The sequence below is a fragment of the Arachis stenosperma genome, chromosome 2, assembly GCF_014773155.1.
Source record: "Arachis stenosperma cultivar V10309 chromosome 2, arast.V10309.gnm1.PFL2, whole genome shotgun sequence".
Lineage (NCBI taxonomy): Eukaryota > Viridiplantae > Streptophyta > Magnoliopsida > Fabales > Fabaceae > Arachis > Arachis stenosperma.
Window position 1 is genome coordinate 115,628,746 of NC_080378.1, and position 22,981 is coordinate 115,651,726.

Sequence of the window (22,981 nt, forward strand, 5' to 3'; positions counted from 1 at the left end):
TAATGGCTGTGGCTAAGCCAAGCATGATGAATGAAAATGGTAGCTACTAAACTTGTAAAATGAACTTTAGTAATGGATCACTGAATTGGGTATAAAAAAACAAAAATGAACTTGAAGTGATTTTGATTTTGATAATAAGAACAAAAACAAGTGAAATCCATCTTTTGGGAAGGGCATTTCAGTTTAATTAAATAATTTTTTTAAATTAGTTCAATTAATTTTAAGCTTTTACTAAAACATAGAAGATTTTAGTTGATATTGTTATAGAAGAAATGCACACAATGATTTATTAAATTAAACGTATTAAAAATTATTTTTATTAATCAATACTTTAAGGTTCACTAATGATACTAATTTATTAATAATTTATAAATAATTTTTTTAATTAGTTTAATAATATTAAAAATTAAATATCTAACTACCTTGCGAGTAAATTCAAAAACTAAATTTTTGTTAATATCTATTAATCTAACCAAATAATTTATTAATTTATAAATAAAGTTTAAAAAATTATAATAATGACACCTAAGTAAATAATTCCCAAACTTAATATATGAGCCTCATGTCAGCATTTTAAATTAATTCAATAGTATTAAAAATAAAAATTAAACTTTTAACAACTTTGCTAATAAATTCAAAAACTAAATCCTTGTTAATATCTAACAATCTATCCAAATAATTTATTGTTTATTAATTTGTTAATAAAGTTTTAAATATTTTTAACGACGACACCTAAGAAAATAATTCCCAAAATCAACATATGAGCACTATGTCACTAAAAGAACTTTTTATTTGTATTACTACTAGTGTTAAACCTGTGCGATGCACAAACTTATATTTTAATTTGTCGTCTTCGTCCAAAATTAGAACCTTGAGACCACTAGGACTCTTAACTCTTGACAAAACAACGTAAAATTGTTCATGGATGAACACTGATTTTGGCAAATAAAGCCCTACATGTGATAATGATTGAAATAATAACTACCTAAGCAAAACAACTTAAAATTTAAAAAATAACAATCTAAACAAATAACTTAAATTTAAAAATAACAATTTAAGCAAATAATAATTTATAATTTATAAATAAAATTTAAAAAATTTAAAAGAGTAATATGCAAATAAATTAAAATTAAAAAGTAACAACTAAGCAAATAACTTCAAAATTTTGAAAATAGCAACTTAAGCAAATAAAATTTATAATTTTTAAAAATTTCTAGTGACGACACCTAAGCAAATAATTAGTTCAACAACATTAAAAACTAAATACCTAACAACCTAAAAAAACATAATTTAAAATTTTAAAAATAACCAACTAAGCAAATAATAATTTATAATTTATAAATAAAATTCTAAAAATTTCTAATGACAACACCTAAACAAATAAAGTTCCAAACAGCCAAACTCAATGTATGAGCACCACGTCAGTGTAAGAGCTCCCCATTTGTATTACAAAGATAAAGATAAATATAAAAAAAAATACTCATAGTAAAAGAAATTAAATTTACTATTTCATTATATTTATAGGAGCGTAGATGATTCACATAAGAGTTATGATATTTTTAATTTATTTTTAAAATAGTATTCATTTTTTAGTGTAAACTAATACATGGTGGTAATTAGTTGGGATCGAAAAAGAGAAGGTGGAAAAAGAATAAGAAAAAGGAGAAAGGAAGAAAGAAAAAGAACAAGTCAATATACAGTGGTCGTGAGACAATGATCGATATGTATATAGAGAATAGAAGAAAAAAGAATAATAAAAATAAAATTAAAAAGTCTAAAAGAATAATAATATAATGGTGATAATTAGGGGTGACAATGGGTAGGGTAGGGTAGGGTTTGGAGCCAACCCTAATCCTACCCGCAGATTGAGATTTTTATATAAACTTAACCCTACTCTACCCGCGGGTTGAGAATATCTCAATTCTAACCCTACCCGCTCTTAACCCGCAGGTACCCGACCTTACCCGTGGGTTACAAAAAAAGATGTAACATTATTATACAACTTGATGATAATTTAAAATAGAAGTGACTTTTATGTAAAAAAATTTTATTAAGTTATCAATTAATGATCTTCTTTTAATGACTAAGGATCTTTTGCATTTAGTGAGAGGTATTTGGTTCAACATCCACTTAAAACATATTTTTATATAAGTATATAACATATACATATATATAGAGTGCGGGTTGGTCGGGTAGGGTTGAGGTCAAACCCGCACCCTACCCTACCCGATGCGGATCGGGTTGGCAACCCTACCCGACCGGGTGGGATCGGGTTGGGTACCCGCGAATAGAGTACATATTGCCACCCTAGTAATAATTAATTGCGGTTAAGGTGAATAGATAAAAAAAAAAAACAAGGAAAGGAAATAAAACAAGGCAACATAATAATGACAGACTGATTGTGAGATAATAATAATTATACATGTATAAAGAATGATAAAAAAAAAAAGGATAGTGTATGATATGATTGTTGAGTAGGTGTGGTCGATTGTGGTGTGATGTACTGTAATCTGGTGTGTCATCGTTGATGCTCTTATCTGAATTTTGGAATCGTGCCTGCAGTTGGGTTCATTTAGTGGTGTATCATATTAATTTGCTTTCTTTGTACCGTGATAGGTGACTGAATTGCTGTATTATTGAAGATGGACTTTAGTTTTAATTAGCGGTGAAAAGGAGGAGTCTGGTTCAAGGAATTTAGAAAAGATCTGTAGTTACACTTTCTTCGATACGGAGAAAGACGACGATGATAATTTATACCTCAAACTATAATTAGAAAAAGCATAATAATAAATTTGAGCAAAAAAACTCATTCATATAAACTTCAACTAAATAAGTTCATTATTTTATAATAATATTTTAATTTTTTTATTAAATTTGGTTTAATATGTATTTTTACTTATATTTTAAGATACAAATTATAGTTTAATTTCAATGTAGTAATAATATAAAATATTTTCATATAGTTATTAGATTATATTTATTCTTTTAAATGAGACAACATAAGAGTTTAATTGTATTATTTTTTTAAAATAATTTATTACTCTTTCATTTATGCTCTTCCAAAAATATAATTTTACTATCTTATTATTTTTTGTTTCTTAACACTATTACTATCTGTTTTTTATTGTTATTATTATTTATATTATTATTATCATTATTAAATCAAAATAAAATATAAATAAAGAATTAGTCAATTAGTCAATATTTTAATATATTTTACTTCAGTAAAAATTATTTATTCAGCATAAAATTAATTGTGATTGATTTATTTTTTATAAAAATACTTATTTTGTATTGAATATCTAATATGAAATATATATATATATATATATATATATATATATATATATATTTAAAAGAGAATTTTTTAAAGTCTCTTTAATTTCTTAAACTTAACATTTTTAATTTAAAATAAAATAATTTGTTATCATTTCATTTTAAATATGGGTTGCTCTAGTGTACAGATGCATACCCATACAGATATACAGATATTCTATCTCTTTTAATGGTTGCTAGACGCGTGTGAATATTAGTAACTCGCGCTCAAGAATGGCTCTGCTTAGCAGCCAAGTCAGGTGTGCTGAATTGCAAACGGGTTTAAGTTGTTGGATTAGATTCAATTGGAATAGTTGTTGGTCCTGTGTTGGTCTGTTTAACTCTTTAATGGGCCTACAAGGTCGACATGTAGCTATGATCATTCTAAGTCTTGTTAAAAATTAAAAACTAAGATTTATAGCTTTGATTTAAGCCAAAACAATAAAAAAGGTTGTCACGATTATGATTATTATTAATGCATTGCTTAATTTAGATTATTTTTTCAAATATGTCCGTTAACAATTTTCTTGTAAAAATTATGTGTCAAATGTAAAAAGAAATTACAAATTTATGAAAGTACCCTGTACCGACGTCATTATTAGTATTAGTATTATTATTAGACATTAGTACTACCGTTAATAATAATAATAATAATAATAATAATAATAATAATTATCCTCTTTGAGAAGACACAAAACTACTTTATATCTCTAATATCACTAAATCGACACACCAAATCGAATTGAATTTTTTTAATCTGTCTATATATCAATTTATTAGACATTAGTACATTATTAGTATTAGTATTATTATTATTATTATCCTCTTTGAGAAGAGACAAAGCTACTTTATATCTCTAAGGTAGCGTTTGGTGGAGAGACAGAAACAGAAAGACTGAGACTGAGAGACAGAGATTAAGAGACAGGGATTGAAACAAATCTCAGTATTCTGTTTGGTACAAAATGGGTGACAGGAATTGAAATAAGAATGAAACTCTAATTTAATTTGCACAAAGGGTAAAATTGAAATTAATTAATTGAAATGAAAGTATTTTAGGTATAAAATATTATTAAAGTTTCAGTCTCCATCTCTAAAAATTTCAGTCTCCTGTGTCCCTACTTTTTGGAGGTACTGAAATACTGAAATTTTAGAGATAGAGACAGAAATTTTAGTACCAGTCTCTCAACTAACAAACACAATACTGAGTCTCAGTCTCTCAGTCTCTGTCTCAGTACCTGAAAACAAACGCTACCTAATATCACTAAATCGACGCACCAAATCGAATTGAATCTTTTTTTAATCTGTCTATATATCAATTTATTTATAATGATAAATTATATTATTAAATAAAATTTTTTCTAAATTATATAAATATGCAACATTTTATATTTGTTTATGACTGGTACAATTTTATATCCACCCGTTTCACGTCTTACAGACCAAATTTTTAGATTATATTATCCCCAGACTTTGTGAAATTCGTCGAATGTCCAATGAAGATACTAAGCAGATCTTTATCCGTAAATTTAATTCCAAAACGTATTTTTTTCGTAATCAATCCTCTATAGTGTACCAAAACCAATAAGCTATCATCACTAGCCATTGTGGGACTCATTATGATGGAGAATTCGGATTCCACACCTATTTATAAACACTAATTCCCTACTAAAACGAATTAGTCAGGCTCCATTTACATATCTTGCTAAAAATTTAGTAAATCTGATCAACCTATTTCGATTTATCATTGTAGGTCTCCATATATGTAGATCGAATTAGGCTATTTTGATTTACCATGAAAAAACCTAACCAGTACTAAATCTACTCCACCTAATTTGATTTACCCCATACTTACATAAATCGAAATAGCCTAATTGGATTTACTCCAAATGCAATATTACCTACTAAATCTACTCCACTTAATTTGATTTACTGCTAAAAGTTGTAAATCGAATTAACGTAATTCGATTTACATAAAATTAGTCTTTGGGTGATAAATGTATCACTTTTCAGTGGCGAGACGACATGAGCTGTGACGGCAACCAGAGCTGTGAGGCTTTCTATGGAGAAGCCGAGAAAAAGAAGACTCTGAGTGAAGAAGACTAGGTCTTTGGCATGGCTATGGAGAACGGACTGAGACAGTGAATCACTGAGTATGTGATGTGAGACAAATCCTAATCTATGAAAAGTGTTTCTATGTATATACTCATGCCTCTCTCAAACACTTGCCCCGAACAAAACCTATCCCTACCTCGGGTCAGGTTATTACCTGTTCTGACCGGGTAGGGACGGGTCGAGTACTCGCTGGTTTTGGTACTTCGGTAAAGTCTAACCATACATCAATATTTTATTTATTAATGATCAACCACTAGTCACTGAATTATTACGCATTTAAAACAGGATTTGAACTCCTAATATTTGCTTAAACGAACGAGTAAATTGATCATTCAACAAACTCAAATTGGTTAATACAAATACTAATTAATTTAATATTAAAAATTCTTAGAGTTTGATTTGAATTATAATTTTATAAAATATTTATAATAATAATTATTATATATTTTTTATTTAATTTTTTATATAATTTTATATATTATCTCGTAGAGGGTACGAAAACATACACTAATATCAATAATAACAAAGAATATATACACTTATTAAATACTAAACATGATAATTGTATGTCATTAAAAAAATTACTATTTAATTTATTAAGAATTAATATAATATTTTAAAAAATCAAACACTAATTTATCAAATTTTTTTAAAAAATACCTAAAAATGTCCTATAAAGATTGCTTAAGAAAATTAAAATAAAAATTTTGGCTCTTCAATTCATTGAAAACTTTAAATACGAGAAATTTAATCAATAATATGTTATTCACGTAAAAAATAAAATATAATAGTCATTATTACATATCCCCACACATTTTGGCATATGAAACTATTGGTATACACTTCTTTTTGTCTACAACTTAGATTCATCTTACTACTAATTAATAATTTTTTCATTAAAAAATAAAAAAAGTAAACATACATCAAAGAGAAAGAAATAAACATGTATGACTAAAATGAAAAATAGACTTTACTATCTAGAAAAATAGATATGAAAGGCTGTTAAACATAAACAACACTAAAATATTTTTATATAAGTTATGCAAATTTATTTCTCACAACAATTAAAAATTTCTTCTAAAAAAATTGTAATGTGCTCGCTTTAAATTTTATATCATTTTGGTCAATGATATTGTTTCAAAATAAATAATTCCTTCTCTTGTCGATATTCTTTTTATGAAAAAAAGTTGGAAAGAAAGAAAATTGAACCTCTTAACCAATACAGAAACAGAAATGGAAAATAAAATAAAAATAAGAGAGCATATGGAACAATACTGTTTAATCTTTTTGCTGGAAATCTTTGAATTAATATTTGTTGGAGAAAAATTCAAAACCAGGGGAATTCATTGTGTTTTTTTTTTTTTTTTGGGCATAGTTTGGTAATTAGTTGTTTTGTTTTTGTCTATGTTAATTAGTTGTGTTTATTTCTTCTGATTAGTACCATCGTTTGTTGTTAATCATACTTGGGCCTGGCCTGCTTAGTTTTGAAGCCCAGCCCAATGTCAACATCCTTTATTATTTCTCTTATAGCAAAATATTATTAAGTCGAAAAATTAATTAACCAATTTGGTTAGACGAGTGATCGGTTCACTCGTCAAATTAGTCATTGTCCTATTAGGTTAGAAAATATTGTGAAAAAAAAATTAATTAAATAATGAAATCCAAAAATTATAATATTAAAAAATGTATATGTAGTATTTCTTTTTTTTTTTCCAAATTCTAATCATCACTACCAATGTGAATGTATCCTTTAGTCCGACAAGCTAATGACTAAGGATGTGTTTGGCAACCACGTTCAAAGAGAAAAGTACGTTTAGATATCTTGAAAGTTGTAATTTTTGGTTTGGCAAATTTTTTATTCATGAACGCAGAAGTGATTTTGCATTCAAAACCACGTTTTCAAGAAGCAACAATTTTAAGCTTCTGCGTTTCACCAACGGGCTTTTAGCCATCAATATTCAATCTTTATTTATCTTTTACCAATTTTATCCTTTATGTATACTATTGTATTATTTATATTATTTTTGTTTATATGAACTATCTTTTTCTATTATTTACTATTTTTTTATTAATTATTTATTTGATATTATACACTTTTATAATTATAATTTTTTTGTATTATTTTTACTTTTTTTAATATAATATATTGATCCTATTAAGAAAATAAATTAAACAAAAAATTAATTGTAAATAATAATAATAAAAAATTATAACATACTAAAAAAATTACTAAGAGTACTAAAAATATACTATATAAAAAATATCATAAAAATTTTTTTGATTTATTTTAATTACTACCAAAATAAATATTTAATTTTTTATCATTTTTAGTACTCTCTAAAATTTATATTTTGTTAGTTTTAATTAAAAGTATATTTTGCAAATTTTTATATATTATTTTTATTTTAGTGTATAAATATTAATTTTATTATAAAATTAATTAATATGATCTATTTAAATATCTAAATTAAAATAATATACAAAAATTATTTAAGTTGATGTCTATTTTAGTAATTTTGTATCTAAAAGTGATTTTGAATAGTGTAATCCAAACAACATTTATTTTACTATAATCCATTTTGATATAAATATTACCAAACATAAATGGGTTGTTGCATGCACAAAGCGAGATTCGAACTTCCTACACTTGCTTAAGCAGACTAGTGAGCTAACCACTAGACCAAGCCAACTTGATTGATGGGAGATCACATTTTACTTCCTCAATTGTTAAAAAAAATTAAGAGGATCAATTTCCAATCTTTTCTTGACATATTTGGGCCCATATTTTATTCATGTTAAAGGCAAAATTTTGATTTTTCATGAACAATTTATCTTGCATTTCTTTGTATATATATATATATATATAAGATATAGTTCGTCTGTTATGACTAATTCTTAGGCTTTTATCAAAGGATGTTAAGACAAAAAAAAAAAAAAAGATGTTAATCTTCAATTGTCTTAAAATACCATCGGAAAAAAAAGTTGCATTGTGCAATAGTTAAACGTATTTTTGTTCGTAATATCAAAGAATAAGATATTAATTAAGTTCTAAATTTTAATCTTAAATATTAAATTTTAAATTTAAAATTATTATTTTTAAATTGTAAATTTTAATAATATAAAAATAAAAATATTTGTACAAAATATTAATTAAAAAATATTATCTATACATTAAAATTAATCATTAAAATTAATTATATATATATATATATATATATATATATATATATATATATTATGTAACTCATTTTTAACGTATACTTTATATTTTAATATATATTATATTAATAACTGATTTAAAAGTCTGATTTAGTAAAAAATATTGACTGCTAAAATTTTTCTTCAACATTTCTCTCCTAATAAATATACTCTTTTCTTTTTATAAGGATGATTTTTCCATTTTGGACAAGAGGTCTTAAAAGAAAATGAGCTTAGTTATTTATTATTTATTATTTGACTAGTCCGATATTGGCGAGCTACTAGATTTCAAGATATTCCATCATAATTTTCTAGAATTTCTGGTATTTCAATCACGGCGGTTTGAATTCTTAAATTTTGACACTGAAATTAATTAAAAAATAAAACCAGCCACAATACTGAAGAAGTGAAGATTATCATTGACTTATTGTCAATTAGTATTTTCAGAATAACACCAATCAAATCACATCATAAGAAAAGTTTTATAAACACTTATTTATGTCGGCAAATGTACCAAAATAGTACATGAATTATTATGTTATGTGAGAACCATTTCTTATACTATCCAAAACCAGATCCACTACTCACGTGCAATAACTTAAACCACATATTAATAATAAAAAAAAAGTAATATTACACATAAATTTTTTAATGATAAATACTCATAATTAATGTAATCAGATGCAACCTGTATTAACCCCAAAAAACAAGCCAAAATGTTTCGCTTTACTTGACAGAGACATTAATAATTAATACCAGCTTCTCTTATTTTAATTTCAGGGGAATGACAACTATGATTTCATAAATATATTGCTCTTCTCTTTTTATTTAAATTACTTTTTAGTGAATTATTTTTTTATTTTCTACTATATTCCCAATCCGATAGAGTATTAATTTATCGAGAATATAAATTTTATTTAAGAGTTTATAATTAACCAATTCAAATTGATTATTTCTTAGTAAATCATTAGATCAATTTGTTTAAATACAAAATCTATTAGTCTATTACTATCATTTTTTCTACATTCTTATACTAATATATTTAAGAGTTTAATTAACATGTGTCTTTAGATTTTATTAGTGACAATTTTTTAATTTTTTATTTTAATATACAAAATAAATATATTGAGAATTTAAATTTTGTATCTTTTTCTATAAAAAAAATTAATTGATAACTTTATCATCTATCCTTAAGACATAACCTATTAGCCAAATGCTATATTTAAATATAAGTAATTTATATATATTAACCAAAAAATTATATATAGTAACAAATAAATATGAATAGAGAGAATATTAAACATGCAATCATGCCCAAAGGTGACAACATGATATAGTTAGCAAAAACAAAACCGAAGTGTAATTAATTGGCATTGAAAACAACCTACCAAACCAAAAACCATTCCTCTTCTTTCATATATTAAGAGCATTGACATATTTCAAGATTCTCAAAAGTGTAAAATTGAAAAATTAGGTCTAATATCTAGCACTAAATTCATGAAAACTTGATAAAAGTATAGCTCAAAAAGAAGTATCAAAATATGTACATTTGATTCTATAACAGATAAAAGAAATTAAATTATAAATGTATAAACAAAATGTTGCTAAAACTAGCCAGAATTTGAAGAAGAAAAATCTCATTCTTCTATACTCAAAATCTTGGAGCTTGAACTTCCATCTTCCTTAGAGTTATTAGAAGAATGCTTATCACTTCCAATTGTATAAGCTTGGTACCCTGTAGGACTAGATAGTCCACCAGAGCCGCCGCTGCCGCCGCCGCCACTACTACTGGCCGATCTCTCGATATCAATCCTTCTGGCCACCAGAGGGATCGGCCGATCCGGTATAGCCGGCACCATGTTCTCCTCATTATCTTCAACATCTTGATCTGTTTCCATCATCTTAACAACTTGATCCATAGTAGGCCTAGCATACAATTGAGGATGAGAACAGAGCACACCAATCAAAACATACTTCTCAAGAATCTTGGGTGACCCAAGTTCAGGCATTCCATCTTCAATCACATCTAAGGCCTTGTTTGTTCTAACCATTGACCATGCCCAATCGGTCAACGCAGAAGGTTGACCGTCATTGCTCATTGAAAGTGCTTTTTTCCCACTTAGAAGCTCAAGAAGCACAACACCAAAGCTGAAAACATCACTTCTCTCTGTTAATTGACCATACAAAGCATATTCCGGAGCCACATAACCCATTGTTCCTGCTACCCTTGTGCTCATATGTGTCATACCTTCAGGATTAAACTTTGCTAGACCGAAATCGGCTACCTTAGCCTCGAATTTTTCGTCTAAAAGAATGTTACTTGCTTTGATATCTCTATGAATTATGGAAGGTTGAGCACCATAATGCAAATAAGCAATTCCTCTAGCAGTTCCTAGTGCAATCTTTTGCCTAATTGGCCAACTTAGCTTATTATTAAGCCCAATTGATGAAGAAGAACCGCCGCCAAATAAATGGTCATGAAGGCTACCATTTTTCATTAAATCACAAACAATGATTCTTTGGTACCCTTCTAAATTTGTTGTGGCACTGCAATATCCTCTTAATGCAACAAGATTCACATGCCTAACACTTGCAATAACCTCAACCTCATGCTTGAAGCTGGAATCACCAGCAGCAGAACAGTTCTTGAACCTCTTCAATGCAACCTCAGTTCCATCATTTAGCAACCCTTTGTAAACGTTGCCATAACCTCCTCTTCCAATTATGTTATCTCTTGAGAAATTCTTTGTAGCTTTCTTAATATCCTCAATACTGAATCTTATCAAAGTAGTGCTCTGATCCATAGAAGAATAATCCAGACCCATAACACTTGAAGAAGAAACCAAACCCATTTCAGCAACACTAACATTTTTACCACTCAACTTTTCATTCAACTTCCACAATCCCAAAACCACGAAAACCAAACCCGAAACACAAATAAAGGTGACAACGACAGAAACAACAATCTTCTTCTTGTTCTTCTTGTTGTTAGAATCACCGAGAGGTGTGAAATCAAGGGAGAACAAGCACTTTGCAGTGCCAGGGTTAGAAGGGCCAAAAGCGTTGCTAAAAGCAGCAGCATAAACAGAAGGCAGAGAAGTGCAATCACTGAGGTTCCCAAGAGATTTACCAGAAGCTGGTAAAGAAGACAAGCTTGTAGTGCAGAGTGCGCATGGCGAGTTATTCTCAAGGGACTGGTTACAACTAGTATCCACATTTTGAAGCACGGAAGAGGATACCAACGATTCAAAGCGTTGCCTTGTGGTGATGTTGACGCAACCTTGGGAAATTGAAGCGTTGGAGAATCCGCATGAGGATTGAATATGGAAGGTGGGGTCGAAGGAGTTGATGTAGGATTGGAAGTTGGACCAGCATGAGAGGGAGGCGGAGAGGGGTGGCATGAAGTTGTCGGTGCGGCGGAGGAGGTCGGACTGGAGGAGGCGGAAGGATTGGCGGATGAACTGGCACTTGGTGTTTGTGACGGTGGTTCCGGAGGCGGCGGAGTAAGAGGTTGGGGTGTTTCCGGTGCCGGTGAGGGTGTAGAGGATGGTGAAGTTAAGAGGGCATGATGATGATGAGGGTGGTGGTGGTGGTGGTGGTTGTTGGGAGAGAGATGGTGGTGGTAGAAAGAAGAAGAAAAGGAAGAGGGGTAAAATGGTCATTTAGAATAATGGTGGTGGTGATGAGTATTGAGTAGTTGTTTCTTGTTTGAAGAAAGAGTTGGAAATGGTGGGCTTCAGAATATAATCACATGTTTTTGAGTGTTTGACAATTCACTTTATACAATCTTAGCTTATTATGTAATCAAAGGTACTATTATAATCAAAAGTGAAAACTCAGTACAGGCAATTTTATATAAGATTAATAGTTAAAAATTATTAAATAATTTTTAATTATTAATTTTATAAAAAATTAACTGTACTTAATTTTTTATCATAATAGAAACAACAAAAACAAGCACACAAATATCATATTCCAAAGTTTAAAAATATTATTGTTGAGTTAAGAAATTAACTAAATTAATTAGTGATAACAAACATTATTTTTGGACAAAATAAATAATTAATGTTGATTATTGTATTTATTTTTTACTAATTGTTTATTATTGCAGGCTAAAATTTCAATAGCCAAAATGGAATAAAAAAAGCAATTAGCAAGGATGATTGAGCTGAAAGCAAAAATCAGAAGCCCAAGAAAAAGCAAAAGATAAAAGCCAAAGAAATTAGATGGGCCAAACGGGTTACATGAACCAAATCGATTCAAGCCCGTATCCATTCCACAAAGCTTCTCTTGTAAGATTGAATTCTTCACTCCTCCAAAATGTGCAACGTATCTCTTCTCTCTGACCAAGTCAAATCAGCTTCAGAAAAGTAAGAAAGAGAACGAGAGTGAAAGAGCTTCTTCACCAAGCAAATCACCAAAGAAGCAAGAAAGAAAAACTAAGCTTGAAAGGCAGAAGTCATCTCAACAAATCCAAACCAAATCAAGCTTAGGTTATAGGTAAATCTTTTCCTCATACATGCAACTCGGTCTCATCTCTTCTTCCCAACTCTCTGCTCTATCCGAAAATGGCATTCAAGGGAAAGTTGTTCTCTGCCCTATTCTGCTTCACATCTACGGTCACAAGTGATACTTGGGGACCAAGTAGTTTTTCAATGGCTAAGATCAAGTTGACCATGAGAAGATTTCTATGGTTATTGCTTTGTGGCTTTCGGTCAAGATGAGGAAGTCAGAGGAAAAGTTTCTACTCTGGGGATTAAGGTGAAAAAGTGAATCTGTGGGTTGGTGAAGCTCAAGGCTCAAAGTGTTGACCTTGGAAGAAGAACCAAGCAACATGCAAGGAGATAAAAAGAAGCTTGTTGTTCATTTAGAGGCAAGGAGAGAAAACCAGAGTGTGAGAACAGTGTTCTGAAGTTCCTCTACTTGGATAATGCTTACTTTCAAAGAAGCATTCGGCCAATACTGAAGAACTGTATCTGAGGTTTGCGAATCTGGTTATGCACATAGCAAAGAGGCTGCTGATGAAGTCAATCTCCTTCATGTTTTACTGATTGTAATGTACTTTTCTAAGTTTATCTTTCTGTAATTTCTTGTGAGAAAAGGCATTGTGAGAAAGCTCTAGTAAAAGCCATGAGTGGAAAAAGGCTGAGTGATACACTTGAGAGAAAAACCTAGAGTTAATTTTCTGATTTCTTTAGGTTGGCTAAGTGTCTTGTATCTTGTACCTGTTTGGTATCCCTTTCTTAGTTGGGTTAGCACTAAGAGTGAATAGTTAGGAGTTAGCATAGCCAATATCAAGTTAGGATAGAACTTGAGTGTGAAATTGGTGTATGTAATTCTGTTAACTATAGTGAAATTCTTCCATAATTGTGGAGGAGACTGGATATAGGTTGCATGGCACAAGGCAACCGAACCAGGATACATGCTGGTGTTCGCTTTTCTCTTTTCTGCTGAGTTCTGGTTTCTGATATTCATGAGACAAAAATAAATTGTCTCATAAATTTTCGCTGCTGAGTTCAAACAGAATCAGAATTGTAATTTTGTTTAAAAATATCATAACAGCAACTTAAAAAAAAGGCATAGATTCCACCCACTTCTCTAAGCCTACCACAACCTTCAATTATTTATATATCAAAAATTAATAATTATTTATATATTATTTAATTTATTTTTAATATGTATTATATATTAATAGTTAATTTTAATATATTTATTATAATTATTCTAAGTTAGAATTTTAGTTTTTTTATTTATTAAAATGTAAATTTAAATTTAAATTATAAAAATAAAAAATATTAGTAGATTAACACTTTTTAGTATTAGCTAATATTTTAGATTAATATTTTATTTTTATATTATTAGAATTTAATGTTTATGAATTGATAATTTAATTAATATATATAAAAAAATTATTGGCCAAATGTTAATAAAAAATAATAAAATTTGTTAGTTATGTAATATTACTCATAAAAATAAATTATAAACTTTAATTTCAATTGGTGATACTTGAGAATTAACTCTTAGTTACCTTTTTTTTTTTTAAATCTGTCTTTGATTTTTTGTTTTGCCAGTAATGCTATTTGCTTGTTAAAATAGATATAACGGATCATGTTACAAAATTATCACAATTTATTATTTTTTATTAACAGTTAATCAATAATATTTAAAAGTGTTGATATATATGATGCTAAATTACTGAACTAAAAATATTAACTTGGCTAAAAATACTGATTAACATAAATTAAAATTACTGGCCTTTAATTTTTTTTTTCATTTATGAATTAGGTCAGTGCAAATGACGGGCAATTTGATCTAAATCTAATTGTACCAGTGTGGTGGTTGAATTGATGTCAAATTTTTTTAATGTCCATATTAATAACGTTGTAGAAATTTTGCGTGTAAATGAAAGTTGCATTTAGATTTTAGTTTACTCTTAGAAATTTTATTGATCAATTCGATTGAAAAAAAATTATTGATTTTTTTATGAAAGAATATATAAATTTAATTACGTCTAAGAGTTAATTAGTTTCTTCCCCTTAATACTAAGAAGAGAAACTACCTTAAACAATAAACACGGAAAAACATTGAAATTCATCCATTAAAGTGCTTACAAATCAATAAAAAAATATTTATTATAATAGAATTACTATATTTAATAATAAGAGAAAATAATAAATAGATTTCTGTCCATTTTATTTCGAAGACATCTAATTTATTGACTAATTAAAAATACAAAAATATTCTATATTTTTTAAAATATAAAATATCTAAATATTTTCAAAAAATTTATTTATCTTTATATATTTTAAACTGATAAATTTAAATGTCTCATATTCTACAAAATAAAAAATATTTTTATATTTTTAATTAATTAAAATTTATGTGTCTTCAAAATTATAAAGATAGAGATTTTCTCTAAAACTAAATATCCAATGGTGCATTAGTGTAACAGAAGAGGGAGAGGATAACCACCTTAGAAAACACCTGAAAAAATGACTTAATAGCGAGGTGTTAAATTATAGAATCATATGTGATAATATTACTTTATTTTATTATTTATTTCTTTTGAGAGAGCTTAATAATTGGTGGTTGACTATGGAGGGAAGGTGTTATATTGGTATGGAATAAGAACCTGAGAGCAGCCAATTAAGTTGACTAACTTAGGTGAATATGAAGGACAAAATTGGAGGCACACAATTAATCAAAAAGGTTCCTTCCTCGAACCCAACCTTTGATTAAGTTTGTGTGAAATTGATGTTTGATACTTTTATTAATTGATTGAATTATTCATCATCATGTTTTTTTGGTATGCAAATAGAGATATGGTATCTATCACTTTACTAGTTATCCACTATCCACTATCAATTCATCTCTTCAACTTTGTCCTTTTTTTTTTTGTCATTTTCTCCTATCTATTCCTTTTTTTAATATTATTTTAATCATTTGTTTTATTTTTTTCCACACAATCTAGAAGGTAGTCACTAGTCAATAGTAGATCACAAATATTAATTTGCTACTTACACGTGCAATATTAGCCATCGAATCAAGCCTACGAAAATTGAAAGGAAAAATTCTTCAACAATATATATATATATATATATATATATATATATATATACACACACTACGTAACTAGGATCTTATTATCAAGAATTATGACTCTTTTCAAACCTCAAAATAGACTATTACTAAATAATGGAATAGTGTTATCGGCGTGGTTAAGAGAATTGGATCAAACCTTTCAATCTTTCATAGTTCGATTCGACTAATCCAAAATCAGTCATTAAATGAGTCTAATTTTTAAAATTAAAATTATTTGACAGTAAATTAATTAAAAAAATATATATAAATTAAAATAAATTATTATTAATTTTTTAAAAATATATTTTATATATAAATATATTATTTTATTATATCTAATTTAATTATAATTAAATTTCAGTTAAATTTTTAAATTTCTAATTTTATTGGTTGGTCACAAATTCGGTCCTAAGAACCTTGGTTATTTCTTATCATTCTATCAAGATTATTAGATATATAATTAAGTTGGATTTGGTTTAATAATTAATTTATTAATTTATTTAAATAAATATAAAAATTTAAATTCTATTTTATATATACAGTAATTTATTAATTAATAATTAATTCTTAAATAAAATTTAGTATTATAGTTGTGAATTAATTCTTAATCTGTTGCTGCTGAGTTAGAAGATACGATATAAAAAAAAATTACTATATATATTCATGCACATATTAATTAATTCCTCCCTGTTAACTCAGTTTCAATCCACATATATAAACCACGTATTGATATATATATATATATTACCAAGTTGGACAATCATATAAATATACATATGATTATATGAGGTAGTTTTTCTTATATTCTTGGAATTAAAAATAAAATTAGTTTTTTAAAATTAATATTATTTAAATTTAAATATGTATATATTTAATATTATATTATTAATAAATAATCAAATTATTTTTTAAATTTTATTATTTATATCTTCTTATTCTTTCGCTTTAAATGTTTAATAAATTAAAAAATATATTATATACTTTTTATACTAAAATGTCTTTCTAATTTATTATGAAAATATTAACATATTTTTTTGAATAATTTTGCAAAAGAATTAAAGTGCCACTTTCAATATTTTGATAAAAATAATATTTTATAATTAATTCTAAAAGACTAAAATATTATTTTCAATTTAAGTTTGTTTAATTATATGAGGAATTAAAATTTAAAATTGATTTTAAAAAGAAAAAATACTCACAGAATTTATTATAAGAGACCAAAATGGCCATTTAGTAATAATAACTAAAATATTGTTATAATATTGATTAAGGTTGTTTGATTGTATTAGAAAATAAGAATTTGAATTTTATATTAAAACGACTAAAATATTTTTATTATTAATACCTAAAATATTAAAATAATTTTTTAAGGTTAATCTTAAAATTTAAGTGTCACAATTCGATCTAGTCATGACTGACGCTTAAAAAATTTTTTTTAAGCAATTCTCAAAAATCGATATTAAAACAAATAGAATTTTTTATCATACTAAAATGTAACACATCCTCAACATCATATTTAAAACATATTTAACATATTTAAAAAAAATTCGACTTTAATATTTATAACAAATTAAAACATGATTTATTAATTTTATCTATTAAAATATTTACAAAACAATATACTCAAGTCACTAAAATTGACTTTTGTCTGTGTTACATAAAGCAGTTTAACAAGTCTAAAGAACTTTCAAGCTATTTATATAAAACATCAAGTCTTTGAATTATAAAGGACTTACCTAACTCAAGTAAAATTAGAGCGAAATTGATGAAACAAGGTTAGGATCAAGACCTATATCGAAAAAAGAAAAAAGACAACAAAGTGAATTTTACAACTAAGTGATAAATAGAGTATTTATAGCCCCACAAGAAACTATTTATAAATAATAAACTCTTAGTTAAAATAAATCCACTATAATAATAGTGATAGAAATATATTCAAACACATTAATAATTAATTATAAATATTAAACACTCAAACTTTTTAATTTTATATATGTAGCAATTTATTAGTCAATAATAAATCTTTAAATAGAATTTAGTACCATAGTTGTGAATTAATTCTTGACCTGTTGAGTTAGAAGATATGATAAAAAAAAGTACTATATATATTTACGCACATGTTAATTCCTCCCTGTTAACTCAATTTCAATCCACATATATAACCCACGTACTGATACATCCCCAAACACACACACACAGACATATATATACATTGCATTTTGTTTATTATTGGATAGATCAGAATAATTGAATAATTAATCATGTTCATTTTGCCGGGTGACGAACGGGTCAAGTGAACGAGGTGGAAAGAGATGTGGAAAATCTGAACCTGGTTGAGGAGTGGATGGACCTCTCGGGTTCGTGCTAAGAAGTGAATGACTGAAATCTTCATATAGATAATAGTAAAGTGAGGAATAGTGACGTATCTCGGGAAGGAGTAGGGCCTTCTCTTATATACCCTAGATCTAGGGTGGGTCCCACAAGAGCAGATTCGCCTTCTAGAAAGTTTCCTTTTCCACCAACTGTCAGGTGCTATACTGGAGGGCTGGAGGTGTTGGGTGGCTCTCCCGGTTTGAGTTGTCCGTTGGGACGGCCGTCCGAGCCAGAACAGTGTCTCCAACGCGCCAGCTATAGCCGTGAGCGCCGTTGTTGGCGCGTTCTGATCAATTGTATCGTCGGTGGGTCGGCCGCTCGTGATTGGAGCGTGCCCCCTACCTGCGAGCTAGTTTCACCGTTTCGAGGAGGCGTTGTTTGTCACCTCGTTCTTCGTGCCTACAATTAAGTGCATTTATGACTGATTTGAAGGCGGGAGAAAACTCCATTTTATCCCTGACCTTCGCGCTTCTCCATGGCAGTTACTCTTTTACTTTGGTTTCCTTTTCTCTCCCTCGGGCTTTCTGTTCTTAGCTTGTTTCCTAACTACTACCACAAACTTCTCATTTCCCTTCTACATTCTCTGAAGCTCTTCATTTGAGATTGATCCAGCAAAATTTCTTCAAAGTTTCGTAGCTCCTGTCGATCATCATTTTCCTGGTGAGTTGTTCCTTCCTCTCATGTTTCTTAACTTTGCTGTGTGTTTATGTTGCCTGTGTGATATTCCTTGTTCATGCCTATCTGAATTAGGTGTTGGGTTTGCACGTTTAACAACGCTAGGTAGATATTAGGGGGGTTGCCATTTAGGTTCCTGATTTTTTATCTTCACTTAGCTGTAGATTTAGCCTTGGCTTAACTGTAGATAGGCTCAATGTAGCGTTTTAGTGTTAGTTCCTGTTTTCCCGACCTAGCGGCCTTACGGTCTGACCTTGAGTTGTGCCCTCATTGTAGGTATGGCGCAACTTCCTCTTCCAGGACCCCGTGTTGATAGATACGCCTGGGTCACCTCTGACGTGAAGGGTACTCCTTCACAAATAACCTTAGAGGAGCTCACAAAGTTCCGCCTTCACGACCAGCTATGTGGGGGAGGTGACGAGGAGGGGCGCTACGAGGTGTTTGTTCCCACTGCCCACAAGCACATATGCCAGCTTAACCTTAACACTCCCCGGATAGCCGATTGGATTTGGATGTACAAGGCAATGTTCACCGTTCTGGGGATTCGTATCCCCTTCTCCCCCTTTCAAATGTTGCTTCTTAACCGGTGCGACGTGGCTCCGTCGCAGCTGCATCCGAACAGTTGGGTAGCCATCCGGTGTTTCGAGATGGTCTGCGAGTACCTGGACCTGCCGGCTTCCGTGGAGGTGTTCTTATGGTTGTTTGTCTTGACTAACCCTTCCAAGGAGGGAAGACATAAGAAGGGGTTTATGTCATTCCAGACTGCTCAGGACAGACAAATTTTTGGGGTGTTTAAAGACTCATTTCATGGCTTTAAAGATAAGTTCTTTAAGGTTTGACCTATCGAATGTCACCATCCTTTCTAGTTAACTTTGGAAGGGGAGCGAAGGATTCCGACTTACTGGAGTTTCGGAGCCGCGTCCAACGCTTTTACGAAGGTTACGTACAAGGGCATTACTCAGCGAGATAAGAACATTGCTGATGTGTTGCTGGCCATTTTTAACAAAAATAATATTAACCCTCATCTTTTAATGGGTGATCGGGAAATGAGTAGAGGTTATATAGGTGAGTGGTCGATTGGCTATATTGCCGTTTTTCCTATACTCCATCTTCTCTCTCTCTACTGCGACTACCACAATGTCTTTGGCCATAAAACCCAAGACTGTTTCGATTTGAAGGATGCTCTGGAGCAGACGATCCGAGAAGGTAAGCTAGCGGAGTTCTCTCTCCTCATGAGAGAACCCAGGAGGCGAGATCACGACCGATCTGGCGACGACAAGAGCCGTGTTGTGAAACCTAGGCAAGAGCCCAAAGAGGACATTGAATGTGGCCTTACCATCGTGAACGTCGTATTCAAGAGAGTCGTCGCACCAAGGTCGAATTCGGCATACAAGAAGGACGCCAAAATCTTGGCCGTGTCATAATCCAGCCCTACACCTTCCTCCAGGAGAGTCCCGACAATATCATTCGGACCAGAGGATCAATGATTCCACGACTTATTGGAGAACCCTCCCATGGTAATCACAGCAAGATTGGGAACCGGTCTGGTCAGGCAAATCCTCGTTGACACCGGAGCCGACTCGAACATCATGTTCTGAAATGTGTTCGACGCTCTGGGCCTCCGGGAAGCCGACCTAAAAACCCACTAGCACGGTGTGGTCGGCTTAGGGGATAACTTTATCAAGCCTGACAGAATAGTCTCCCTACTGATCTCCATAGGAGGAGGACAAGGAAAGAGGTCGTTAATGGCGGAGTTCGTTGTTCTAAGGGACTCCACGACCTACAACCTTATCTTGGAAAGGAAAACAATCAATGAGTTTGGAGCGGTAATATATACCAAGCTATTGATGATGAAGTTTGTGGCGGACGATGGGTCGATGGGATCCATCAGGGGAGATCTAGGAACAGTAGTCGCATGCAACAATGCCAGCCTCTCCTTAAGGAAGAAGTCAAAAGAGGCATTCGGGGTCTTCCTAGCTGATCTGGACGCTAGGATCGACGACAAGCCGAGGCCAGAACCTGAAAGAGACCTCGAGAAATTTAAAGTCGGTGACTCGGAGGAAAAGTTCACCTTTGTGAACAAAAACCTTCCTCATAACTTAAAAGAACCATTGGTAGAGATGATTCGGGCAAACGGCGATCTGTTCGCCTGGACGCCAGCCGACATGCCGGGGATTGACCCCGAATTCATGTCACACCACCTGGCTATCAAGACAAATGCCAAGCCCATAGCGCAAAGAACAAGGAAGATGTCCCAGGAGAGAGCTGACGAGGTGGCCAGGCAAACGGCCAGCTTGCTAGAAGCAGGTTTCATCCGAGAATTGGACTACTCGACCTGGCTATCAAACGTAGTCTTGGTCAAAAAGACCAATGGAAAATGGAGGATGTGTGTAGACTACTCCAACCTCAACAATGCGTGCCCCAAGGACTCTTTCCCCCTTCTTAACATTGATGCTCTAATGGACGTTGCCGCAGGGTATCGATTTCTAAGTTTCATGGACGCATACTCTGGCTACAACCAGATTCCGATGCACCGGCCAGGGGCTAGACGAGGAGAAAACGGCGTTCATAACGCCAGGAGGTACATACTACTATAAGGTGATGCCGTTTGGACTAATGAACGCAGGAGCTACTTATCAGAGGCTGATGAATAAGGTTTTCAGAAACCTTATCGGCAGGACATTAGAAGTTTATGTAGACAACATGCTGGTGAAGACCACCCAGCCGGACGACCTCGTCAGCGATCTAAAAGACTGTGTTTGCATCCCTCCAAAAACATAACATGAGACTTAACCCTCTCAAGTGTGCCTTTGTCATGGAGGCCGGAAAATTCTTGCGATTCATGATAACTTAGAGAGGAGTAGAAGCCAACCCTAAAAAGTGTGAAGCAATTCTGCAGATGAAGAGCCCGAGATGCGTCAAGGATGTACAGAGGCTAGCCGGAAGACTTACAGCCCTATCTCGCTTCCTCGGCGCGTCGGCAGCTAAGGCCCTCCCTTTCTTCAACTTGATGAAAAAGGGGGATAGCATTTGAATGGACCCCAGCATGCGAAGAGGCATTCCACCATTTCAAAAAGATACTATTGGCACCCCCGGTTCTCGGCAAACCCAAAGACTCTGAAACACTATACCTGCACCTTGCCGTAACTGATGAAGCCTTGGCGGCCGTTTTGATGCAGGAAGAAAGGAAGACCTAACAGCCAGTGTATTTTGTTAGCAAAGCACTACAACTGAGATACAACAAGTTAGAAAAGTTGGTGTGCGCACTGTTAACCTCATCCAGAAGGCTACGACAATATTTCCAAGGTCATCGTGTCGTCGTAAGAACGGATTAAGCGATACGTCAAGTCCTGCAAAAACCCAACCTAGCGGGATGAATGATGACATGGGAAATAGAGCTATCTCAATACAACCTACAGTATGAGCCCAGACATGCAATCAAGACCCTAGCCATGGCCGACTTCCTCGTGGAAGTCACGGGAGACCTCACAAAATCCCGGGCATACGGTGGAAGCTCCATGTTGACGGGGCCTCCAACCAAACATCTGGAGGGGCAGGGATAATACTTGAGAGCCCGACGGGGGTGGGGTACGAACAATCCATCAAGTTCGAGTTCCCGATCTCCAACAACTAGGCAGAATACGAGGCCCTTATCGGCGGCCTGCTATTGTCAAAAGAGGTGGGGGGTAACAAGGGTAGAGGTGAACAGCGACTCTCAGGTCGTCAC

At 31.2% G+C, this 22,981-nt stretch overlaps 1 protein-coding gene across 1 annotated transcript; it reads right to left on the bottom strand.

The window, feature by feature from the left end:
• Positions 1-10,014: 10,014 nt before the first annotated feature.
• Positions 10,015-12,397, bottom strand: LOC130960320 (probable LRR receptor-like serine/threonine-protein kinase RKF3). Its single transcript, XM_057885696.1, has one exon. It carries the CDS (start codon positions 12,285-12,287, stop codon positions 10,263-10,265), a length of 2,025 nt encoding a protein of 674 aa, XP_057741679.1. The 5' UTR covers positions 12,288-12,397; the 3' UTR covers positions 10,015-10,262.
• Positions 12,398-22,981: the final 10,584 nt, after the last annotated feature.